Source organism: Danio rerio, chromosome 17 (assembly GCF_052040795.2).
Source record: "Danio rerio strain M-AB ecotype USA chromosome 17, GRCz13ab, whole genome shotgun sequence".
Taxonomy (NCBI): Eukaryota; Metazoa; Chordata; class Actinopteri; order Cypriniformes; family Danionidae; genus Danio; species Danio rerio.
This window is the reverse complement of record NC_141037.1, coordinates 54,995,001-55,016,250: the sequence shown is the minus strand read 5'-3', so window position 1 is coordinate 55,016,250 and position 21,250 is coordinate 54,995,001. Positions and strand designations below refer to the sequence as shown.

Sequence of the window (21,250 nt, the reverse complement as noted above, 5' to 3'; positions counted from 1 at the left end):
CCACAGACGACTTCTCAGATCAGGATCCACATTAGATCCCGCAGTGAACGTCTATAAAGTAAATACCAAAACAAAATTTTGAAAGATTCAGCAGCTCCAAATGTTCTCTTTGGGCTCTATAGGCACATAGTCTATAAGCATTAAAGGGTCACGAAACACCAAAACACATTTTTTGAGCTGTTGACAGTCGTATATGTGTCCCACATTGCTAAAAACACTATTAGGGCACATATATCTCACTAAAAAGTGTAAATTGGTTGTTTTTGCGTTATTTCAAATTCGTACTTCCGGTTTGAAACAAATTTTTGAAGCTGCGTCACGGTCATGACATAATAGCGTGTATTCCAGCGTGCAGACTGGACGTCTGTGCCAGAGTGAGTCTTATTACGTCTTACAGTGTGATGCATTAATGCATGAGTAAAGCTTGGTTCAAACCAATCAGCGCGCTCTATTGTGCAACGTCATTAATATTCATTACTGTCACAGTGTTTAGACGACAGAGACGCCACGTTGTGTTGGCAAAACAAGCGTGAAGTGTTGCTTTTATAGTTTGCTGCAGTTAAGTTTCGTTTTCATTTTCTCTCTGTGAGAGCTCAGCTGGAGTCACGCGTGGATTAACAGTGTACGCGACGCTTGACAACAATAACTTGCGTGTCTAAGGAGGAACATTGTTTACCTGAGAGCTGTTCTCATCTGCAAACGCTGAGATCGGGATTCGCTTGTAGTCTTCTTTTAATAAAGATGCAGCTCTAGTTGCTGGTGATTGTCCTGTCTCTACAGATTTGGTAATTGAGCGACCAGTGCTCTTTGTTTATTCAGTTTGTTCGTATCGAACTAAGTTAACTATTGCACCGAGTGTAAACATGTTTAAACACCACAACCAAACTTTAACCTCGTGTTGGATTTTCACTGCATTTTGTGACCGGAATAACACATGCGGTTTTCTGACGCTACCTGCCGAGTGCATCTAAGTTTCCGGGAAATGCTGAGGGTTTTTTTCTCTCTTTCGCCGTGCGGTATCAAACATTGCATGAAAAATACACGCTTAGAGCAGTTCCTCGAATCAAATATTTCGTTTGTCGCGAGGGGCATGAATGAATTCGCTAAATGAAAAAGCCAAACTGCAGTTAAAGTCCACCATTTAATAATTTGGCAAAAAATTTGACTACAGATGTCCATGTAAACACCATCACTTTCTCCTGTGTTTGTGTGTGTGTGTGTTTTGACTCTGATACTCGCGCGTGCCCAAATAGACACTCCCACACCATCCCATTTTAGTTCCTCCGACACTCCCCCCTAAACAGAGCTGTATACGCCCACTTTTCTGACTTTTTCCAAAGTAGAGGTGTGAAAACACCCTGCTGAAACGAGGGGGTTTCATGGCCCTTAAAGGGTGTGTCCAAACCCACTTTTGCTATTTTAAGGATGGAAAGATACACTCTTTGCCCCAGTGCATGGTCTAACAGGGTTGTGTTTATTCTCTTAATGAGTTATAAGTGTGTTTGGAGCATAACGTGCATCGAAGGGGTGGTCCACTATGCTATCATATGTTAAACTTTAGTTGATGTGTAATGTAGCTGTGTGAACATAAACAGCATCTCTGAATGTAAACTGTAAAAAGTTCAATGCAAAGGGAGACCTTGGTATTTACAGAGTTAGCTTAGCAAAGCCTACAATGAACGAATTTTGGGGACAGCAAAAAAATAATACTTCCGGGCCAGTGAGATCACAAACGTACTTTTACCGCGCGCACACACTGCGCAGCTAAGGGGCGTGGCCAGAGGCGCTGTAATGCTACAGCAGAGAGAGCTGAAATACCATTCAAACGCTGCTTTTTCCACAGAGCTTCTTCTGTTTCTGTATTTGGGCTTCCAAATGACAAGACACAAGGACAGAAATGCTTACAGTTCAATATTAATGATGTTCCAGAGAATTATAAAATACATAGCAAGCATGATTTGACAAAGCACAGCTTCCAAAATTTCTCCCAGTTCAGTGTTAAATCTCCTCAAAGTAGGAGCAGCTCCGACAAGCAGAAGCTGCAGCCTGTGAGTTTTTATCTGTTACAAGTGATCATGACATGTACAGTGTCTAGCGTTAAGGTAGGCTGTAGCAAAGATGTAAAAACGGGAAATGCTGTTTGGCGCCGCTAACGATTTAGCTACAAAATCATATTTATCAGTCAAACTGCTGTAAACACACACACAGACACACACACACACACACACACATACACTTCACTCTTCATCTAATTTTTTAAACACCATTTTAGGGATAAAATTATAAGATCCTTTAAGCTATTTGTTTTCGATAGTCTACAGAACAAACCATCGTTATATAATAACTTGCCTAATTACCCTAACCTGCCTAGTTAAGCCTTTAAATGTCACTTTAAACTGTATAGAAGTGTCTTAAAAAATATCTAGTCAAAAATTATTTAGTGTCATCATGGCAAAGAACAAATAATTCAGTTATTGGAAATGAGTTATTACAACTATTAGAAATGTGTTGAGAAAATCTGCTCTCCGTTAAACAGAAATTGGGGAACAAAATAAACAGGGAGGCTAATAACTCAGGCGGCTAATAATTCTGACTCCAACTGTATAAGCATTGAATTATTACAATGGTTCTGCTGTGTGAAATTCATCAACAAAAACATCAATCAGTCAAAAACAAAACAGAAAGATCTCAATGACAGACACCGATGGATGGAAACTATAAGGGAACTCCTACTTCTTGTGAAGAAGAACACACAAGCCTGATTTCGGAGAGATCTGACATCCTTCAGCCCACCCAGCATGTGCGGACTCCAGATCAGTGTGTGTTTTTTGTAACGCTTCTGTCGTCGTGTGTTTGGCCTTGAGCATAAATATAAGCTCTTGTGTTGGTGACAGTAATAAGCAAGCAGTGTGAAGGCCAAAGATCCATGAAGAGGCTAATTACAACAAAGTGACAACAAGCACTGGCAGACGAGCACTGACAATGCAGCTGCTGCTCAACATACACGCGCACACACACACACACACACAACACACACAACAGGCAGGACGAGAAATTACCTTTTGACTACAACTTATTTAGATATAAGGTTAGTATGTTTCAGTCAATGTGCTATAAATGGAAAATAAATAGAATTTGTTAACTCTTTTATTTAATTTTTTACTCGAATAATTAAGGAACTAGCGACAGACAAATATAATCATGTAAAATACAGTCGAAGGCAAAATGATAAGCCCAAATGTGAAAACCTGGTGCTATTTCAAACATCAGTCTTACACAACAGCCCTTCGCTTAGCTTCAGGCCTCAAATTAACCTGTTGGGCTTTATTTGGTGAAAACAACTGTCTGGATCTTCTTTATCTCTTACTTAATCCGCTTTGAGATTCTACTTTTGAAGGTGATATGTAAAATAATGTTTAGTATTATTGTTGTTATACAAGCCTATAGCATTTTCTATATGACTAAATAGCATATACGCTCATATTCAGATGAAGTTTTATACTACATTGTTTAATCCTCTAACTCTTCCGGAAACTCTTAGCACATTTTAGCATGTGCATTCATCTATTGTAATTTGAGTTCATTGGTGAAGATCACACAATTACAAGTAAAACCTTAATAAACCCCTGCTGAAAAATCCAGCTTAAACCAGCCTAGGCTGGTTGGCTGGTTTTAGCTGGTCTACCAGGCTGGTTTTAGAGGGGTTTTGGCCACTTTCAGGCTGGTTTTCAGCCATTTCTAGCCTGGTCTTAGCTGGTCAGGCTGGAAAATGACCAGCCAAATCCAGCTAAAACCAGCTTGACCAGCCTGGTTTAAGCTGGATATAGCTGGTTTTGGCTGGACTTCCAGCTTGGCTAGGCTGGTCAAGCTGGTTTTAGCTGGTCATCTCCCAGCCTGACCAGCTAAGACCAGGCTGGAAATGGCTGGAAACCAGCCTGGTCGACCAGCTAAAACCAGCCAACCAGCCTAGGCTGGTTTAAGCTGGATTTTTCAGCAGTGGCACAACAAAAACTGTACACAAATGTGTGCTACGCTTTCATAAAGTAGATAAATACAAACGTTTTACCTTGCTGTGATGAACTTGGCGATGGTTGTGGTAAGAATCCTGAAGACCATCATTTACAGTCAAGCTTAAGGTTTCTGTCACACAGGACACATCTGAGGAGAAAGAAAGCATTATTCCATATTAGCATAAACAAGTTAAACACTTTCTGGTGACACTTGAGTCTCTTTTACACTGAGTGTGATGTGAATAAGAGAGATATTACCAACAAAGAGTGGTTTACACTGAATGATTGATCATCTAGAGCACAGGTGTCAAACTCAGTTCCAAAAGGGCCGCAGCTCTGCACAGTTTAGTTCCAACCCTAATTAAACACACCTGATCAAACTAATTGAGTCCTTCAGGCTTGTTTGAAACCTACAGGTAAGTGTGTTGGAGCAGGGTTGGAACTAAACTGTGCAGGGCTTCGGCCCTCCAGAAATTGAGTTTGACACCCCTGATCTAGGGGTTCTCAACCTTTTCATTTTGTGGCCCCACTTCTTTCCGATCAATTTTTGAAGGCCCAGCTGCCTGACATTTTCTCTAAACTGTTTGTATGAATGGTTGCTTTGCCTTATATTAATTTTTATTATCAGCATTATATATTTAATTATATATAAAACTAAAACTATATATACGTACAGTTAATTGTTTTCAGCATCTTGATGCTTTCACTTTTAAATGGTTATGCAAGCTGTTGGGTTATCATGGTTGCACCCTGTGTTGCTAATTTAAGTTTTCAAGAGTGGTTTCAGTGACAGGAACAGAGGCTCACAGCACCCGACTACACAGGAAAACCAGAGACTGTGTTCATTCTCTCAGCTGTGAGTGTGCAAAAGCACTCTACTTTCTTACCAACGCAGAACTACAGAGGTCATGTCTGCTGATATATCCAATGAAAGTCATAGGGCTCTATTTTGACGGTCCGTGGGCAGAGGGCAAAACGCAGGGCGCAAACGCTTTCAGAGCGTGTCAGAACGCATTTTTGCTAATTTACGGATGGGAAAATCCGCTTTGCGCCGCGGTGCATGGTCTAAAAGGGTTGAGTTTATTTTCTTAATGAGTTATAGGTGTGTTTTGAGAATAAACCAATCAGAGTCTCATCTCCCATTCCCTTTAAGAGCCAGCTGCGTTGCGCCAAGAGCGCATTCGCTATTTTCAGGACGCAAAGTAAGTCTAAGTGGAAAAATTGAGCATTTCACAAGCAAACAGTTAACAGTTGACAGTTTTTAACAGAAAACAGTTAAACAGAGCATCTACTGCATGAGAATGAAAGATAATGGATCTACTTTCACATTCGCTCTTGGATAGGGAAACCTTTACGCACAGACATCAATTAGCCTATTAATAATTAATTGCGTTTGTTAAGCGCAAAGATTCGTTTCAAAACTATTTCTAAATTCAATTCTAATTTCCAGCAAACGAATAAATAAAAGAACATTATACAAAAGCAAATTGTTATGAATGAACTGAAAAGCCTCCCGAGATGAAGAAGACATAAAAGCAGTGATTTTTTCATATTTATGTAGGCTAGAAAATAATATGTTTTGTAATACTTTAATCCTTTATATTTATATTCTATATCTATTCTATTCTAGATATTTGCCTATTGCTCTCTTGTGTGTATTAAGCAGTGTGTAAGCGAGGCGCAACTCTGCGCCGGAGTTTAGAGCGGGTTAGTTTTGGTCTAGTGAAAAATCTATTATAGTTTCTCAAAATAGCAACACGCCAGCGGTCCGCCTCAGAACGCCTTCCTTTTTAGACCAGAACGCCTATGGGCGCACAAATGAGCGCTAATGCATTTGCTATTTAAACAGCATGGTGCAACGCATCAAAATGACTCTTGCGCCAAGCTGAAGCTACCAAACAAGTATTGCGCCGCGCCTTGCGCCACACTGCGCCGGGTGTATGATAGGGCCCATATTCTCTGAACTCCTTTTTAGCTGAACGCTCTTGTGAACATTTTGGCAAAAAAACAATCTTCCCTCTGGCAAAGCTTGCGATAAAGTATTCTAGTATAGCTTTACTCAGCAGTCTTGAAACTTACACGGCTAATTTGTGAAGTGAAACGATCTTCCTTTTAAATTGGTGTCATCTGTTTATATTCATTTTTAACACCTCCCATTCAACACTATGCCTTCATTCTGTTAAGTGAATTCTACTATTTACCTAAACAACAATTTACAAATGCCAAGCTATGCTAACAGTGAGTTAGCTGAAGCATGATTTCAATTGTACACCAGTGGTTAACAAAATGAACAGAGAATACTTACTGACATGTAAAAACAGTGGTTTAATGTAGGGGAAGCGACATTTTAAGAGATTATTCCTGAAAATACAAAATCTCTCTCATCTTGGCTTCTGAACTGGTTATGGCTGAGAGGTTATTGTAGATCTAATATCTAAGAGCTGTCAAAAAATGTCAAAGAACACCCATCTAACTCTCAAGAGTTCCTTATACATGACTCAATCAATCAAGATATGAGATCCTGGACCACAATAGCAGTCTTATGTTTCACCAATAGCCAACAAAGGACCCTTTTTACAACACTGTTATGACGCGTTTAACAGTCATCAGCATCTTAAATCCTTTAAAGTTTTTAATATTTAGATTTTTTAAACATATGAACATTTATATGCATTTATGAATGTATTATCTTTGTGTCAAATAACAAAAAACGAATTACCGCTCGTGTGAGGCATTTCTAATGCAGCATCTATGGGACAGGACAGTAAATTTGACGTTATTCCCTCGTCATGCTGAAGTAGTTGGTGGTTCATTCCACTGTGGCAACCTCTGATGAATAAAATGACTAAGCCGAAGGAAAATATATAAACAAAAAGTATGAAGTTTACAACTTTATTAAAACGTTAAGCTGTTGCCGTCAATAGTGGTTAAGTACACCGACATATAGCACCAAGGTGCACACGGTGACCCATGTTCGATTCCCGGCTCGAGGTCCTTTGCCGATCCTTTCCCTCTCTCTGCTCTTAATGCTTTCCTGTCAATTCTCTACATTGTTCTATCGATTAAAGGCTAAAAAACCCTAAAAATAATTAGATTAAACATTAAACTTTCAACTGAAATTTCATTTACACATTTACTCTTGCAATTTCCGGCCATAGAGCTGTTTTTTATTGTTAATGTTTTGTAGCCGCTGTAACTTTTATCTGAACGTTCCTCTCAGACACCAAAGACAACAACCACATAACTAATTTCAGGAACACATATCTTTGTCGTATCACTGGGTTTCAAAATAGCTGTCTATGCTACAGCTGTCAGGGTTCTGCCACTTTGGTCTTGAAAATTCTTGTTTTGGTGGCAGAGCTCTGACACTTCTCATGTCTGGTCCTGTTTCTGTGTCTGTGTGAGCGCGCGCCGTCGTGGGTGTACGTAGAGTGTGCGCGCTCCTGCTTGACGCGGCCGCGCGCGCTCTGCGTCCCTCAGACGCGTGCGCTCTTGTACTCGTGTTTGTGTTTTCGTCTGTCAGCAGCGTGGTGTTTCATTCCCAGCGTCTCAGTCTTGTTGGTTTCGGTTTTGGTCGGCGCTGGGATGAAGCATGCACGCTGCGTGTGTGAGCGCACGGTGAGTTTTCATTCATCGTGTGCTCGTGTCTTGCGTCTTTTGTCAAAGCACGTGGCTCGGTGTTTACATTATGGTCACGTGCTTTTGTCGTGTGCTTCAGTGTTGTGTTATGTGAGCGCATGGCTTGTATTGTCTCTCTGTGTCATGCGCTCTCCCGTCTATTGTCTAGTCCCACCCTCCTTGTTAACCCATTATTAGTTAATTGTGTTCACCTGTGTGTCAATTTACTTTTTGCTTTATAATCCCCCTCATGTTTTCAGTCCTTTGTCAGTTCGTCGTCAATATTACTCTGTCTTGTTGTCTCCAGTCCTGTTTTGTCCTGCCAGCCCTGTCAAGTTTGTTTTTGCCTTTTTATTAATGTTTTCCCCTTCGGGGTAGTTTTGTTTTGCCTTTTATTTTTATTTGTAGTTTATAATAAATATTCCTTCATTTTTCTGCAATTGGGTCTGCACTCCTTTTTTTCCCTCACCGACCGTGACAACAGCATCATCACTCATGCCCTAAATGATTAATAAATGACAAATAAATTCTGCCATCAGATGGCGACAGACACTCGTCTTTTTGTTTCGAAACACTGTTAAAGGAAAACTCCACTTTTTTTTTTTTTGGAAAAGGTTCATTTTTACAAGTCCCCTACAGTTAAACAGATGAGTTGAACCATTTATAAATCCATTCAGTAGATCTCAATTTTAGACAATTTTAGCTTAGCTTAGCATAAATCATTAAATCGGATTAGACCATTAGCATCTAACTTTAAAATCACCAAAGACTTTTGATAATATTCCTATTTAAGGCTTGACTCTTCTGTAGTTACATCATGTAAGACCAATAGAAATTGAGAAGTTAGTCTTTTCTAAGCTTATATGGCTAGGAACTATACCCTTATTCCGGAGTAATAGTCAAGGAATTTTGCTGCTGTACCATCAGTCTCACACTATTTTATTTCCCTCTTCTGAAAGTCTTGATAACACTATCATGGAGTTTTTTTTATAATATCAGCAAATAAGATTGTAGCCTCCTCTACAGATTCATAAGATTCCAGCCTCCTCTACAGAGAAACCAAGATATGTGAAAAGGGTGCATACATTGTATGGGTCAGAAAAAAACATTTTCTTTTATACCAGAAATCAACTCAATACTTGGTACAGATCATGTTCCATGAAGACTTAGACTAGTAAATTTCCTGCTCTAAATATTTCAAAATTGATTACTAATGTGCATTGAGCACTTTATTTAGACAACTTCATGATTTTCGCAATATTAAGAGTTTTTTTTTTTACATTTATCGTGTATGGCCATACACCCAAAGCGCTTGACCCATGAGGGGGGCTCACCACACTACCACTAGTGTGCAGCATCAACTTGGATGATGTAACAACAGCCACAGGACAATGGCTCCAATGCACTCACCACACACCAGCTATTGGTGGAGTGGAGAGACAGTGATACAGCTAGTTTGGTGGATGGGGATGATTGAGAGGCCATGATGAGTAAGGGCCAATGGGGAGAATTTGGCCAGGACATAAGAACTTTACGAGAAGTGCCATGGGATTTTTAATGACAACAGAGAGTCAAGACCTCAGTTTAACGTCTCATTCAAAAAACAAATGTCTAAGCTGAAGGAAAACGAATGAATGAATGAATGAATGAATGAATGAATGAATGAATGAATGAATGAATGAATGAATGAATGAATGAATGAATGAATGAATGAATGCATGAATGAAAACAAAGGTTATTTTGAGGTAGTGTTATTCTGAAGTAATCTCACTCCTACCTCTAAACCTAACCACAAATATTTCAAAACAGTTTGTTAGCACTTATAAAGTATGATCTTATTAAACATCCCTAAACTTACCCAATACCTAAACCCAACTACTTCCTTTTTTTTGCCTTTATTTTAACAAAACAAAAAAGAATAGAACAAAGAATAGAACAGCTTACAACCAACACATTTCTTAACATCACTGCACATAATGAAAATCAAAATCAAAAAGACGACATAAAAATACAGAGTAATAATAAAAATAGAAAAGTACATAAATTAACCAAAGTTTATGGTGATCTAAGGTTTTGCAAAAATGTACCTGAAATCCTAGGACCTACATATTCAAGGAACGGAGTCCAGATCTGATAAAAAGTGTCCCTTTTTCCCCTTGACCAGTGAGTAAAGTATTCCAATGACGTAAGATCAAATATTACTTCATGCCATTCTGATACTGTTGGTGGTTTGTCCGATATCCATTTGAGGAAAATACATTTACGTGCAGCATAGGTGTCACCGACTCGGTCCCAGTCATTCCCCTCGCTGGCCAGCAGAGGCTGCCATCCCCGGACTTCTAAGCATTACATTATCCACCTAGACTGATCGTGCACACACCTGAACTGAATCCAGTTAACGACCCACACTCCTATATAAGCCACACTCAAACTCCAGTTCTCTGCGAAGTCTTGTTTAGCCCCGGCCAGCATTTCTGAGCGTTCTATCCTGCCTGATCTCCCGTTTACCACTTCAGCCCGTTTCTCGACTCTGCTCTGTCTTCTGCCTGCCCTTGACCAAAGCCTGCTTACACGGACTCTGATTCTCGCTGCCTGCCCCTGACTAAAGCCTGTGACACGGACTCTGAATCACGCTGCCTGCCCTTGACACAAGCCTGGTAATCACTCTGCCTCTGTTATCTGCTAATTATCGTTGAGTTGTATGTTGTATGTTCGCACAGCCGTGCGAGGTGTTGATGTTTAAGTGTGACTTAATAAATACTGCAAAATGGATCCCTCCGTGTCAGTCTCCACGTTACAATAGGTAAGAAAGTTAAACAACTTCCTGTTTCTTGCACTCTTTAAATTATTATCAGTAAGACCTAACAAAAAATTAAGAGAATCGAAGTCGCATCTTGTATTAAATATAAGACTTAATCTCCTACAAATCTGTACCCAATAGCCTTTGATCCCAACTTCTTCCTTACTAACTATTAATAAGCAGCTAAATTAGTAGTTTGAGCTAAAAGTCTTACTCAATGGTTTGTTAAAAGTGTGAATTTTACACTAAAATAAAGTTTTAACTCAAGTACTGCACTTGACTCGATTTAAGTCAACTAGAAAAGCTCCGCAGCAAGTTGCCTCACAATTTCAAGTTGCCTTTTCTTTAGTGTAATAATATAGACAGGCAATATATCTAATATCCACAGCATCTGACTATGTTTCAGGTGATTGTTTTCTGTTTTTAACTGGATATTGTTGTTGGTTAATGTTAAACTTAATGGTAAATCATTGCAATATACAGTTGAAGTCAGAATTATTCGCCCCTTTTGATTTTTTTTTCTCCTTTTTCAATATTTCCTAAATGATGTTTAACAGAGCAAGGACATTTTCGCAGTATGTCTGATAATATTTTTTCTACTGGAGAAAGTCTTATTTGTTTTATTTCGGCTAGAATAAAAGCAGTTTTTAATTTTTTAAAAACCATTTTAAGGTAAATATTATTAGCCCCTTTAAGCAATTTTTTTTCTCGATAGTCTACAGAACAAACCATCATTATACACTAACTTGCCTTATTACTCTAACCTGCCTAGTTAACCTAATTAACCTAGTTAAGCCTTTAAATGTCACTTTAAGCTGTATAGAAGCGTCTTGAAAAATATCAAGTAAAATATTATTGACTGTCATCATGGCAAAGATAAAATAAATCAGGTATTAGAGATGAGTTATTAAAACTATTATGTTTAGAAATGTGTTGAAACAATCTTCCCTCCATTAAACAGAAATTGAGGAAAAAAATAAACAGGGGCGCTAATAATTCTGACTTCAACTGTATGTACTGTTGTTAAATTGTAGCTACATTTAAAAAAAAAAAAATCTCCACATGATTACAAAATGTATTGACCCCTTTCCCTAACCCTACAGCAGCAAAAGCACATTTTGCAAGTAATTTCGCAGAACATTCAAGCTTCAAATGCTTTGTATTAGGCTATTTTAAAGAAATAGTTCATCCCAAACTGAAAATGCACTGCAAAAACTGATTTTCTTAGATTTTTTGTCCTGTTTCTAGTCCAAATATCTAAACATTCTTTAATCAAGAAGAATTGTCTAGACAAGAAAAACATATCGTCTTATTTTCAGAAATAATATGCCAAAATGAAGCGAGTTTTTCCTTAAAACAAGCACAATAATCTGCCAATGAGGTAAGCAAAATAATCGTCTGTCAAAAGGAAAAACAAGATTATTTTGCTTTCCCCATTGGGAGATTATTTAGCTTGTTTTAAGGAAAAACTCTGAAAACAAGACAATATGTTTTTCTTGGCTCAAAAATGCTTCTTGATATAAGAATTTTTAGATATTTGGACTAGAAACAAGGCAAAAAAATCTAAGTAAGAAAAGCATTTTTGCAGTGTGTGCCCACTCTTTACTGCTTTCAAATGTTTAAACTGCAAAAAAAGCTTTTCTTACTTAGATTTTTTGTCTTGTTTCTAGTCCAAATATCTAAAAGTTCTTAAATCAAGCATTTTTTAGACAAGCAAAACATATTGTCTTGTTTTAAGAAATAATATGATAAAATAAAATGAGTTTTTCCTTGAATTAAGCAAAATAATCTGCCAATGGGGTCAGCAAAATAATCTTATCTTAAATCGAAAAACAAGATTATTTTGCTTTCCCCATTGGCAGATTATTTTGCTTGATTCAAGGACAAACTCACTTTATTTAGGCATATTATTTCTTAAAACAAGACATTATGTTTTTCTTACCAAGAAAATGCTTCTTGATTTAAGAATTTTTAAACATTTGGACTAGAAACAAGGCAAACAATCTAAGTAAGTCATCAAATCTAAGTACATCATATATGATGTTAATGAACACTAAAGAAGATCTTTTGTTGAAATCTGGAAACATCTAACCATTGACATCCATAGGAGAAACAAATACTCTAAAAATGTAACAATGGTTACATGTTTGCAGCTTTCTTAAAAATATATTTAGCGTTCAACAGAAGAAACTGGTTTGTGACATGAAGGGTGAAGAAATGATGCCAGAATCTTTAGTTTTGGGTGAAATAGCCCTTTAAAGACACCCGAGTCAACCAGAATTGAGTATTTTGTTCCACAAACTAGACAAATAACTCCTGATAGGCCTCATTAAGGCTCTGGAAAAATGACTTTAGTGTGCTGATAGTTAAACTTAAGCCTTTAACCTTGCAAGTATTAACTAGAACTAAATATATCAACACATACTGTGATATTCGTTCTGTCACCTACCTGGACAAGTAGAGTTCAAATCCAGCTTGCAACACAAATGCGGCTCATACTTATGACCCTGCTTACGATACTATACAAATGACTGTGTAATTACAGACAATGAGTCAGTTTGAGGAAGTCAGAGGCAAGAAAACTGGAAGAGGAAGCTTTACGGTTTAGGTGTGACGAGTGTTAAATGTCTTAAAAAGAGTCTGAATGCATAACAAGTGAAGAGAAAGCTGTCTGAGGTGGCATTTTTTTAGAGAAAAAAAAACTGCTATACCACACACATGCACACACTGTATACACAAATACAACCTGAAGGCCTTTGATGGAGGCTAAGCTGTTAGCAAAAACACAATGCTTGAAAATTTGAAAACAAAATGGCAGGTGCAGAACTAGCTTAGGTTCATGCTGTGTTCACAGCAGATGCGGAACGTGCGGATAAATCGCCATGTGAACATTTGAGTTTACTTGCTTCATTCACGCGTCAAATCTGCTTCATTCGCGTGTCAAATTCACTTCAAAACAGACGTGGATTCGCGTGATGGGCAGGGCTTCTGTTGACTCTAGCTTCATAGCTAAATGGCTAACATGGATTTTATTAAGAAAATAACAGTGTTAATGTGCTTTATGAAGGCTGAAAAACAGAGTCGATACGTTTAGGGTCCTGTCTGAGTCCACTACATCCTTTCAGAGGTGCATCCAGCTCTGTGAGCTCATAAACTCCTTCAGAAACTGAACCTGGATCACGGAGGCTTTCAGCGGTGCTTCTGACTGAGCCAAGCCCAGTTTGATGACTTGTTGTCGGTGTCGCCTGGAGGATTTCCCCCGGGAGACCATCAACAGGTTCTACGTCACAATCACGCCCCCACAAGAGCAAGCTTCTGATTGGTTAACGCGGCGTGAATGTCCGCTGAAGTTCAGATTTTCAAACTCGAGAGATTCGCACGAAACGCTCGTTAATCGCGCCAAACACGCAAAACGCTCAATTCGCCCCGCGCCATTCACGCAATTCGCGCCATTCACGCCATTCGCGTCATTCACGCTGCGGCATTCGCGCGTATCGCGCCGCAGGATGTCTAATCGCGCGTTTGCATTGACTTAACATGTAAATCACTCGTGCTTGACGCACGTTCCGCGTCTGGTGTGAACGCAGCTTAAGGGCCGGGACACACCAAGCTGATGCCAAACAACTAGCAAAGAACAACGTTCAACTGTGCTGTCATGTTAGATCATGTCTGGACCAAAAAGCTGCACGTGAACACACCAAACAGACAAAAGCCGACTGAAACGAGAGCCCGGTTCTATGCCTGCGCAAGAAGACATGCCTTTCTGCTCCACAGAAGGCAGTAGTGTGTAGGGAATTTTTTTACCCAAGAGCTTTTCACATCTGGAAATTGTGAAATCTAGATTTGCTGCTTTAAATAAAGACGCAGCTCCAGTATGTGTTGATTGTCCTGTCTTTACAGATTCGGTGTGTGCGATCAGTGCCTTTTCTTTGTTCATTCAGATGGCAAAGTTATAGTTTGTATCGTCAGCAGTACTCTTTTAGTGTTTAAAGACAGACCTTGGTCAAAATGATTTCTAAGTTACTTAGTTTACATTAATATCACTACAATATTATAGGCTGAAAGATCCAATGTATATACAGCTCTTGGAGTGTAAACGTGAACCCTGCAAGCAGACTATTACCGACAGTTGTGTTTATTTTCGCAGCATTTTGTGACAGGATTGTCTACACACACACGGCTTTCTGACCCACGGAGAAATGCAGAGGTTTTTTCTTATACACGACATGCGGTAAAAAACGTTCCACCGTCATTAAACACAGTCACTGTCTTTCTCCCCTGCGTCTGTGTGTTTGTTTTTCCTCTGTGAAAACCAGTGTGTGCCCAAAATGAAACTCCCATTTTTATTCAAATCCTTCCCCTTTTCCCTCCCCCAACACTCCCACCCATACAGAGCTAGACACACCCACTTTCCTGACTTTTTCCAAACTAGAGGTGTGAAAACACCCTGCTGAAACGGGGGGGTTTCATCGCCCTTTAAGGAACACCCCAATCAGGCTTGCATTTCCACAGCCAACAGTATACTACAGGTGTAGTGTATGCCAGAAACTACTACACACTAACATTACTGTATATTTTACAAATGATGGATCTTGTTATTGACACAATTAATAATCCTCTTTCAACCAGTCCCTTTCTGCAGTGAGTCTACTGTAGATCCACCTTTTAGGTACTGGACTACTGGACTGGACTACCCCAATGGAAAGCTACCACAAAGTGGTATGGTTTTTTCATTTTGGTACCATTTCCACTTAACAAATGGAAATAAACTGTAAGCTTGGTGGAAAAGAGCAATCTACTGCAGTGTTTCTCAACCACGTTTCTGGAGGACCTCTAACACTGCATGTTTTGGATAGTTTTGTCTGTCACACCCATTACAGGTCTTCCAGTCTCTGCTAATGAGCTGATGATCTAAATCAGGTGTTTTAGGTTGAGGAGACAAGGAAAATGTGCCGAGCTGGTGGTCCTCCAGGAACGTGGTTGAGAAACACTGGTCTGCTATACATTCACTTGGTTGAATGGCTGGGTGCATCTTGTGTACCTGTTGAGGACTTGGCTCTCTGGCGGTTTTGATGGATATCTCTGTACGGGGACTGCACGTTTGCTATGTCTGAATCATGTGGAATGGAGGGCAGGTGACGTTTCACAGTAAGCTGCAGATTCTGCTCATTAAATAAAGTCTGTATGAGAGTCAGGTCCAGAGAAGACACCTCACAACCGTTCAGAACCACGATCTCATCACCAGGCCTAAGACCTAGCAATAAAACGACATGTAACAAAGGTTAAATACAATAAATGAAAGACAAGCATCTTCACTAATGATAAATATTCGGTTTAACGTATCCAAACAGCAAAACTTGAATAACTTGAAGCCCTTTTCATACATACAGTTGAAGTCAGAATTATTAGCCCACCTTTGATTTTTTTTCTTTTTAAAATATTTTTCAGTTGTTTAACAGAACAAGGAAATTTTCACAGTATGCCTGACAATATTTTTTCTTCTGCAGTTTTTAATTTTTTTAAATCCATTTTAAGGTCAATATTATTAGCCCCTTTAAGCTATATTTTATTTTGATAGTCTACAGAACAAACCATTATTATACAACAACTTGCCTAATTACCAAAACCGGCCTAGTTAACCTAATTAACCCAGTTAAGCCTTTAAATGTCACTTTAAGCTGTATAGAAGTGTCTTGAAAAATATCAAGTCAAATATTATTTGCTGTCATCATTTACATTTAGTCATTTAGCAGACGCTTTTATCCAAAACGACTTACAAATGAGGACAAGGAAGCAATTTACACAACTATAAGAGCAACAATGAATAAGTGCTGTAGGCAAGTTTCAGGTGTGTAAAGTGTAAGAAGCAAAACATTAGTCTTTTTTTTTTTGTAATACAGGTAGCGGTAGAACCAGAGAGGCAATTGCAGATTAGTAAGGGAAGTGGAGACTAAATAGTTGAGTTTTTAGTCGTTTCTTGAAGACAGCGAGTGACTCTGCCGTTCTGATGCAGTTAGGGAGTTCATTCCACCAACTGGGCAGATTGAATGCGAGAGTTTGGGAAAGTGATTTCTTCCCTCTTTGGGATGGAACCATGAAGCGACGTTCATTCACAGAACGCAAGTTTCTGGAGGGCACATAAATCTGCAGAAGTGAGAGCAGATAAGGAGCAAAGCCAGAGGTCACTTTGTAGGCAAACATCAGAGCTTTGAATGTGATGAGAGCAGCAACTGGCAGCCAGTGCAAACGGATGAGCAGCGGAGTGACATGTGCTCTTTTAGGTTCATTAAAGACACTCGTGCTGCTGCGTTCTGAAGCAGCTGAAGAGGTTTGATAGAGTTAGCTGGGAGCCCGGCTAGTAGAGAGTTGCAATAGTCCAGTCTGGAGAGAACAAGAGCTTGAACAAGGAGTTGAGCTGCATGTTCAGATAGGAAGGGTCAGATCTTTCTGATGTTATAGAGTGCGAATCTGCAAATTCATAGCATCATAGCAAAGATAAAAACAAATCAGTTATTAGAAATGAGTTAATGAAACTATTTTGTTTAGAAATGTCTTGAAAAAAATCATCTCTCCGTTAGACGGAAATTGGGGAAACAAAGAAACAGGGGGGCTAATAATTCTGACCTCAACTGTATATGCACAGATATAATATTGCAGTGGTTCTCAAACTTTTTTCATCAAGTACCACCTCAGAAAAAAATTGTCCTTCCAAGTACCACCATAATGACCAGAATTAAAATACAGTAGCGTAGTAGGCCCAGTAAAGCAGCTACAACTCTGCACAGTATAAAAACGTGGCAGATTAACTACTATAATTAACAAAATTAATATTATCAGCCACTTTAAACATTATAAATAGTTTGAACATTAACACTGCGCTGTGCTTATATGTAAAAAAACAAACAAAATAAAATATCAATGTTTAAATTAAAATGTGCTTTTAAAAGCTGATTAAAAATCGTAGGCTACTGTTCTTAAACAGTAAAAAAAAAAAAAAAACAACAACTCCTGTACCTAAATGTCAAGTGTTAACCTAAAGCATGCTATTCATCAAAACCTGGAAATGCTGCTTAGACCCCATAAATATAGGCTATAGGTCCTAATATTCATATTTGAATCATTTGTGATAAATTTTGAAAGTATTGTTGCATGTAAACATGACATATTGGATTTCTCTGTGTACCACTAGAAGGAAGCCCGCGTACCACTAGAGGTACACGTACCACAGTTTGAGAACTACTGTAATATTGTATAGCTTCCTATTAAAAATATGAATTTAAAAGAAATTTCTGAGAGGTGTACTTATATACACTGTAACAAAATGCTGGGTTCCACAAAATGTCTTCATGTTGTCTCAACACGAAACGATTAAGTTAGCTTAATTGTTTTCGCAAACTTAAGTGAATTGAACATAAAACAATTAAGTTGTCCCCCCCAAAACATTAAAAATTGTATAAACAAGTAAATAAATAAGTAATAAGTAAAATAAGTAGTTAAAACAAGCAGCAAAAGTCCTTCTTTGAGTGTATGCTGAGCACTGTATCTCTCGACATACATAAGTGTTCAGACCACATCTCTTTATCAGAGTTGTTCACAATACTTCACCATATATCCAAAGAATTGCATATTTATATATAAAAAATTTAAAAAATCCATGTGTGAACATAACTGGGTAACACTTTATAATAACTACACACTATGAATCATTTATTAAGCATTAGCATCTAGTGAATTCATTATCTGTTAAGCATTAACTCTACATTAATAAACGTTAGTAAGCAGTTTATAACTGCAGCAACAAATGCTCTATTCTTGACTTATTAGCACCTATATAATGTGTTTAATAATTGTATTTTCACACTTAGTTAATTGTTTATTTTTCATAACTATATTAAGTATCGCATTATTTACAAACCAGTTGTATTTAAGAGTAGTTGAGGGTTTTAGGAAAATTAAGAATGAGTTAGTAAATGATTAATAAACTATTGAAATCAACATTTGTATGTCTTATTATTAAGGCATATACTAATAGTTAACTAATATGTTAATAAATGCTTTATTAACTCAACTTCACACAATTTTCTGACCTAATCTAAAATGAGGACTATTCATGCTGTCTAAATCCCGTATTAATGACAAATAAAGGCTCAGTATCAATAAACTATAATCTTTGCAATCTTTTCTAAAAAGTAAAATGACTGTAAAGTGTAAACACTGCGGTGTAACAGGAGTCTCAAAATACGACAGAAAACTGGATAAAACAACAACATCAATATAATAATTGAACAATATAATAAAATGCAATGGTTAAACTCTACAGTTATTTTATTTTAGATCAGGTGGCAAAGATTTATTTTTCATTTAAAATACAGTTTCATTTGTGCATCTTTAAATAAATGGGAATGAATAATGCCATTTTTCCTGTTTAGGGTTTAACTGAGCCTTTATTCGTCATTTATAATGGATTTATAAAGCATGAATAGTCCTCACTTTAGATTAGATTTAGATTTCACAAAACTAGGTGAAGTTGAGTTAAAAAAAAGCATTTATTAACATACATAGTAACCAATAATAAATGCCTGAATAATAAGGAAAGGCAAGGCAAGTTTATTTATATAGCACATTTCATACACAATGGCAATTCAAAGTGCTTTACATAAACAAGAATAAAAGAAACAAGTAAAATAAAAATAAAAACAAATAATAAAAATGCGTAAAAAACAAAACAAAACATAAAAACAGGTAAAATGTGATATAAAAGAATGAAGAAGAAGAGAAAAACATAATAGTGCAATCTGTCGGATGCAGCACAGTGCTCATTCAGTAAAGGCACAGATAAACAGATGTGTTTTCAGTCTTGATTTGAATGTGCCTAATGTTGGAGCACATCTGATCATTTCTGGAAGCTGATTCCAGCAGCGAGGGGCATAGTGGCTGAAAGCCGATTCACCCTGCTTTGACTGAACTCTTGGAACTTCTAGTTTATATGATCCTAATGATCTGAGTGATCTGTTAGGTTTGTATTCAGTGAGCATATCTGTAATGTATTTAGGTCCTAGGCCATTTAGTGATTTATAGACCAGTAATAATACTTTAAAATCTATTCTGAATGTAACTGGCAGCCAGTGTAAAGACCTGAGGACAGGTGTGATGTGCTCTGATTTTCTGGTTCTGGTTAGAATTCTGGCTGCAGCGTTCTGGATGAGCTGTAACTGTCTGACTGTCTTTTTAGGAAGACCAGTGAGGAGGCCGTTACAGTAATCCACCCTGCTGCTGATAAAAGCATGAACAAGTTTTTCTAAATCTTCATTAGAAACAAAGCATCTGATTCTTGCTATGTTTTTGAGATGATAGTATGCTGATTTACTGACTGCTTTGACATGACTGTTGAAACTCAGATCTGACTCCAGAGTCACACCAAGATTCTTGACCTTATTTTTTGTCGTTTGACCTTTAGTGCCAAGGTACGCATTTACCTTGAGAACCTCATCTTTGTTTCCAAACACAATCATTTCAGTTTTCTCTTTGTTTAACTGAAGAAAGTTTTGGCACATCCAATTGCTCATTTCATCAATGCATTGGCAGAGGGTGTCAATGGGGCTGTAGTCATTAGGCAGTAAGACATATAAACGTTGATTTCAATAGTTTATTAATCATTTACTAACTCATTCTGAATGATTCTAAAAACCCTCAACAACTCTTAAATACAACTGGTTTGTAAATAATGCGATACTTAATTAAGTAATGAAAAATAAATCATTAACAAAGAATAAAATTAAAATTTTTAAGCACATTATAAATATGTTTGTAAGTCAAGAATAGAACATTTGTAGCTGCAGTTATAAACTGCTTACTAACACTTACTAGAGTTAATGCTTAACAGATAATGAATTCACTATTTGCTAATGCTTAATAAATGGTTTATAGTGTGTAGTTTTTATAAAGTGTTACCCATAACTGTTTTATAGCTGCGTGTATAGTTTTTCTGCCTTCACTAGCAATAGCCACAATATTTTTCTCCTCTAGTTCAGTATTTTAGTTTATCTCCGGGACCAAAATAAACAGTTGCATGAATGCGAACGTGTGAACACCACAGCCAACCAGCAAAGTAATTCTGGACATTTTACAGATAGTTACTGTTAGTACAGTGTGAAAGTGGCTAAAAGCTATAACTAGCAAGTGTCTAAAATGACTACAAGTGAAATTACCTTTGCTGAAAGCGAGCCCATCAGGGAGAACTTCGCTGACAACGATATGGCTGTTTTTGAGGCTGTCTACATAGCCTGTAACAGCAAAGCCTTGAGGAGAAAAAAAAAAAGAAAAGAGTGAGAAACAGCGCGCAGTGTGAAGAGCAATCAGCCCCCAAGAGCTTTCAAAACAGCCATTAAACTTACAACACAACAGTGACCTGCTTACCAAAGTCTCCAGTTAGACTGGGTCTAGACATGTGCAGAGTGTAGACTTGCAGCTGGCTCACTTCCAATTCGTCATATGGCTAGGGTGAGAAAGACGTTACCAGTGCTCGGTTGTGCAGTTCACCGTATGTCAATATATAGCTTTGACATTCTCGGTATCTTACCAAGCCTTGCAGAAGCTCATGAGCTGATGGTGTTGAGATCTCCATCTTGTCTCCTGTGAATCTTCTCAGCCTCAAACAGTGTGTGCTGGGGTCCAGGCCCACGAGCTACAAGAGGGAAATCTATCTTAAGATGTGATTCTTTTAACAGTAGGGCTGGCCGATAAAATTGGTATCTATATTTATCTACGAACACCACTGCCAAAAACGATTTAAAAAAAAAAAGTTTGGTATGACGTTTCGGTA

At 37.9% G+C, this 21,250-nt stretch overlaps 1 protein-coding gene and 2 long non-coding RNA genes across 3 annotated transcripts in view; 2 read left to right on the top strand and 1 right to left on the bottom strand.

The window, feature by feature from the left end:
• LOC147840047 (uncharacterized) overlaps positions 1-21,250 on the top strand; it is a 543,896-nt gene that overhangs the window by 377,281 nt on the left and 145,365 nt on the right. The gene's annotated exons all lie outside the window — the stretch shown is intronic.
• tiam2a (TIAM Rac1 associated GEF 2a) overlaps positions 1-21,250 on the bottom strand; it is a 128,313-nt gene that overhangs the window by 55,614 nt on the left and 51,449 nt on the right. Inside the window, 5 exon segments of the mRNA XM_087291088.1 lie at positions 4,067-4,140; positions 15,470-15,682; positions 20,637-20,726; positions 20,845-20,923; positions 21,008-21,112. Of these exon segments, the coding sequence (XP_087147214.1) occupies positions 4,067-4,140; positions 15,470-15,682; positions 20,637-20,726; positions 20,845-20,923; positions 21,008-21,112 (561 nt within the window).
• LOC147840049 (uncharacterized) overlaps positions 9,816-21,250 on the top strand; it is an 18,272-nt gene continuing 6,837 nt past the window's right edge. The window contains exons 1-2 of the long non-coding RNA XR_015513979.1: positions 9,816-9,903; positions 15,071-15,147. This is a non-coding gene — a long non-coding RNA (uncharacterized LOC147840049). The remainder of the gene's footprint in view (positions 9,904-15,070; positions 15,148-21,250) is intronic.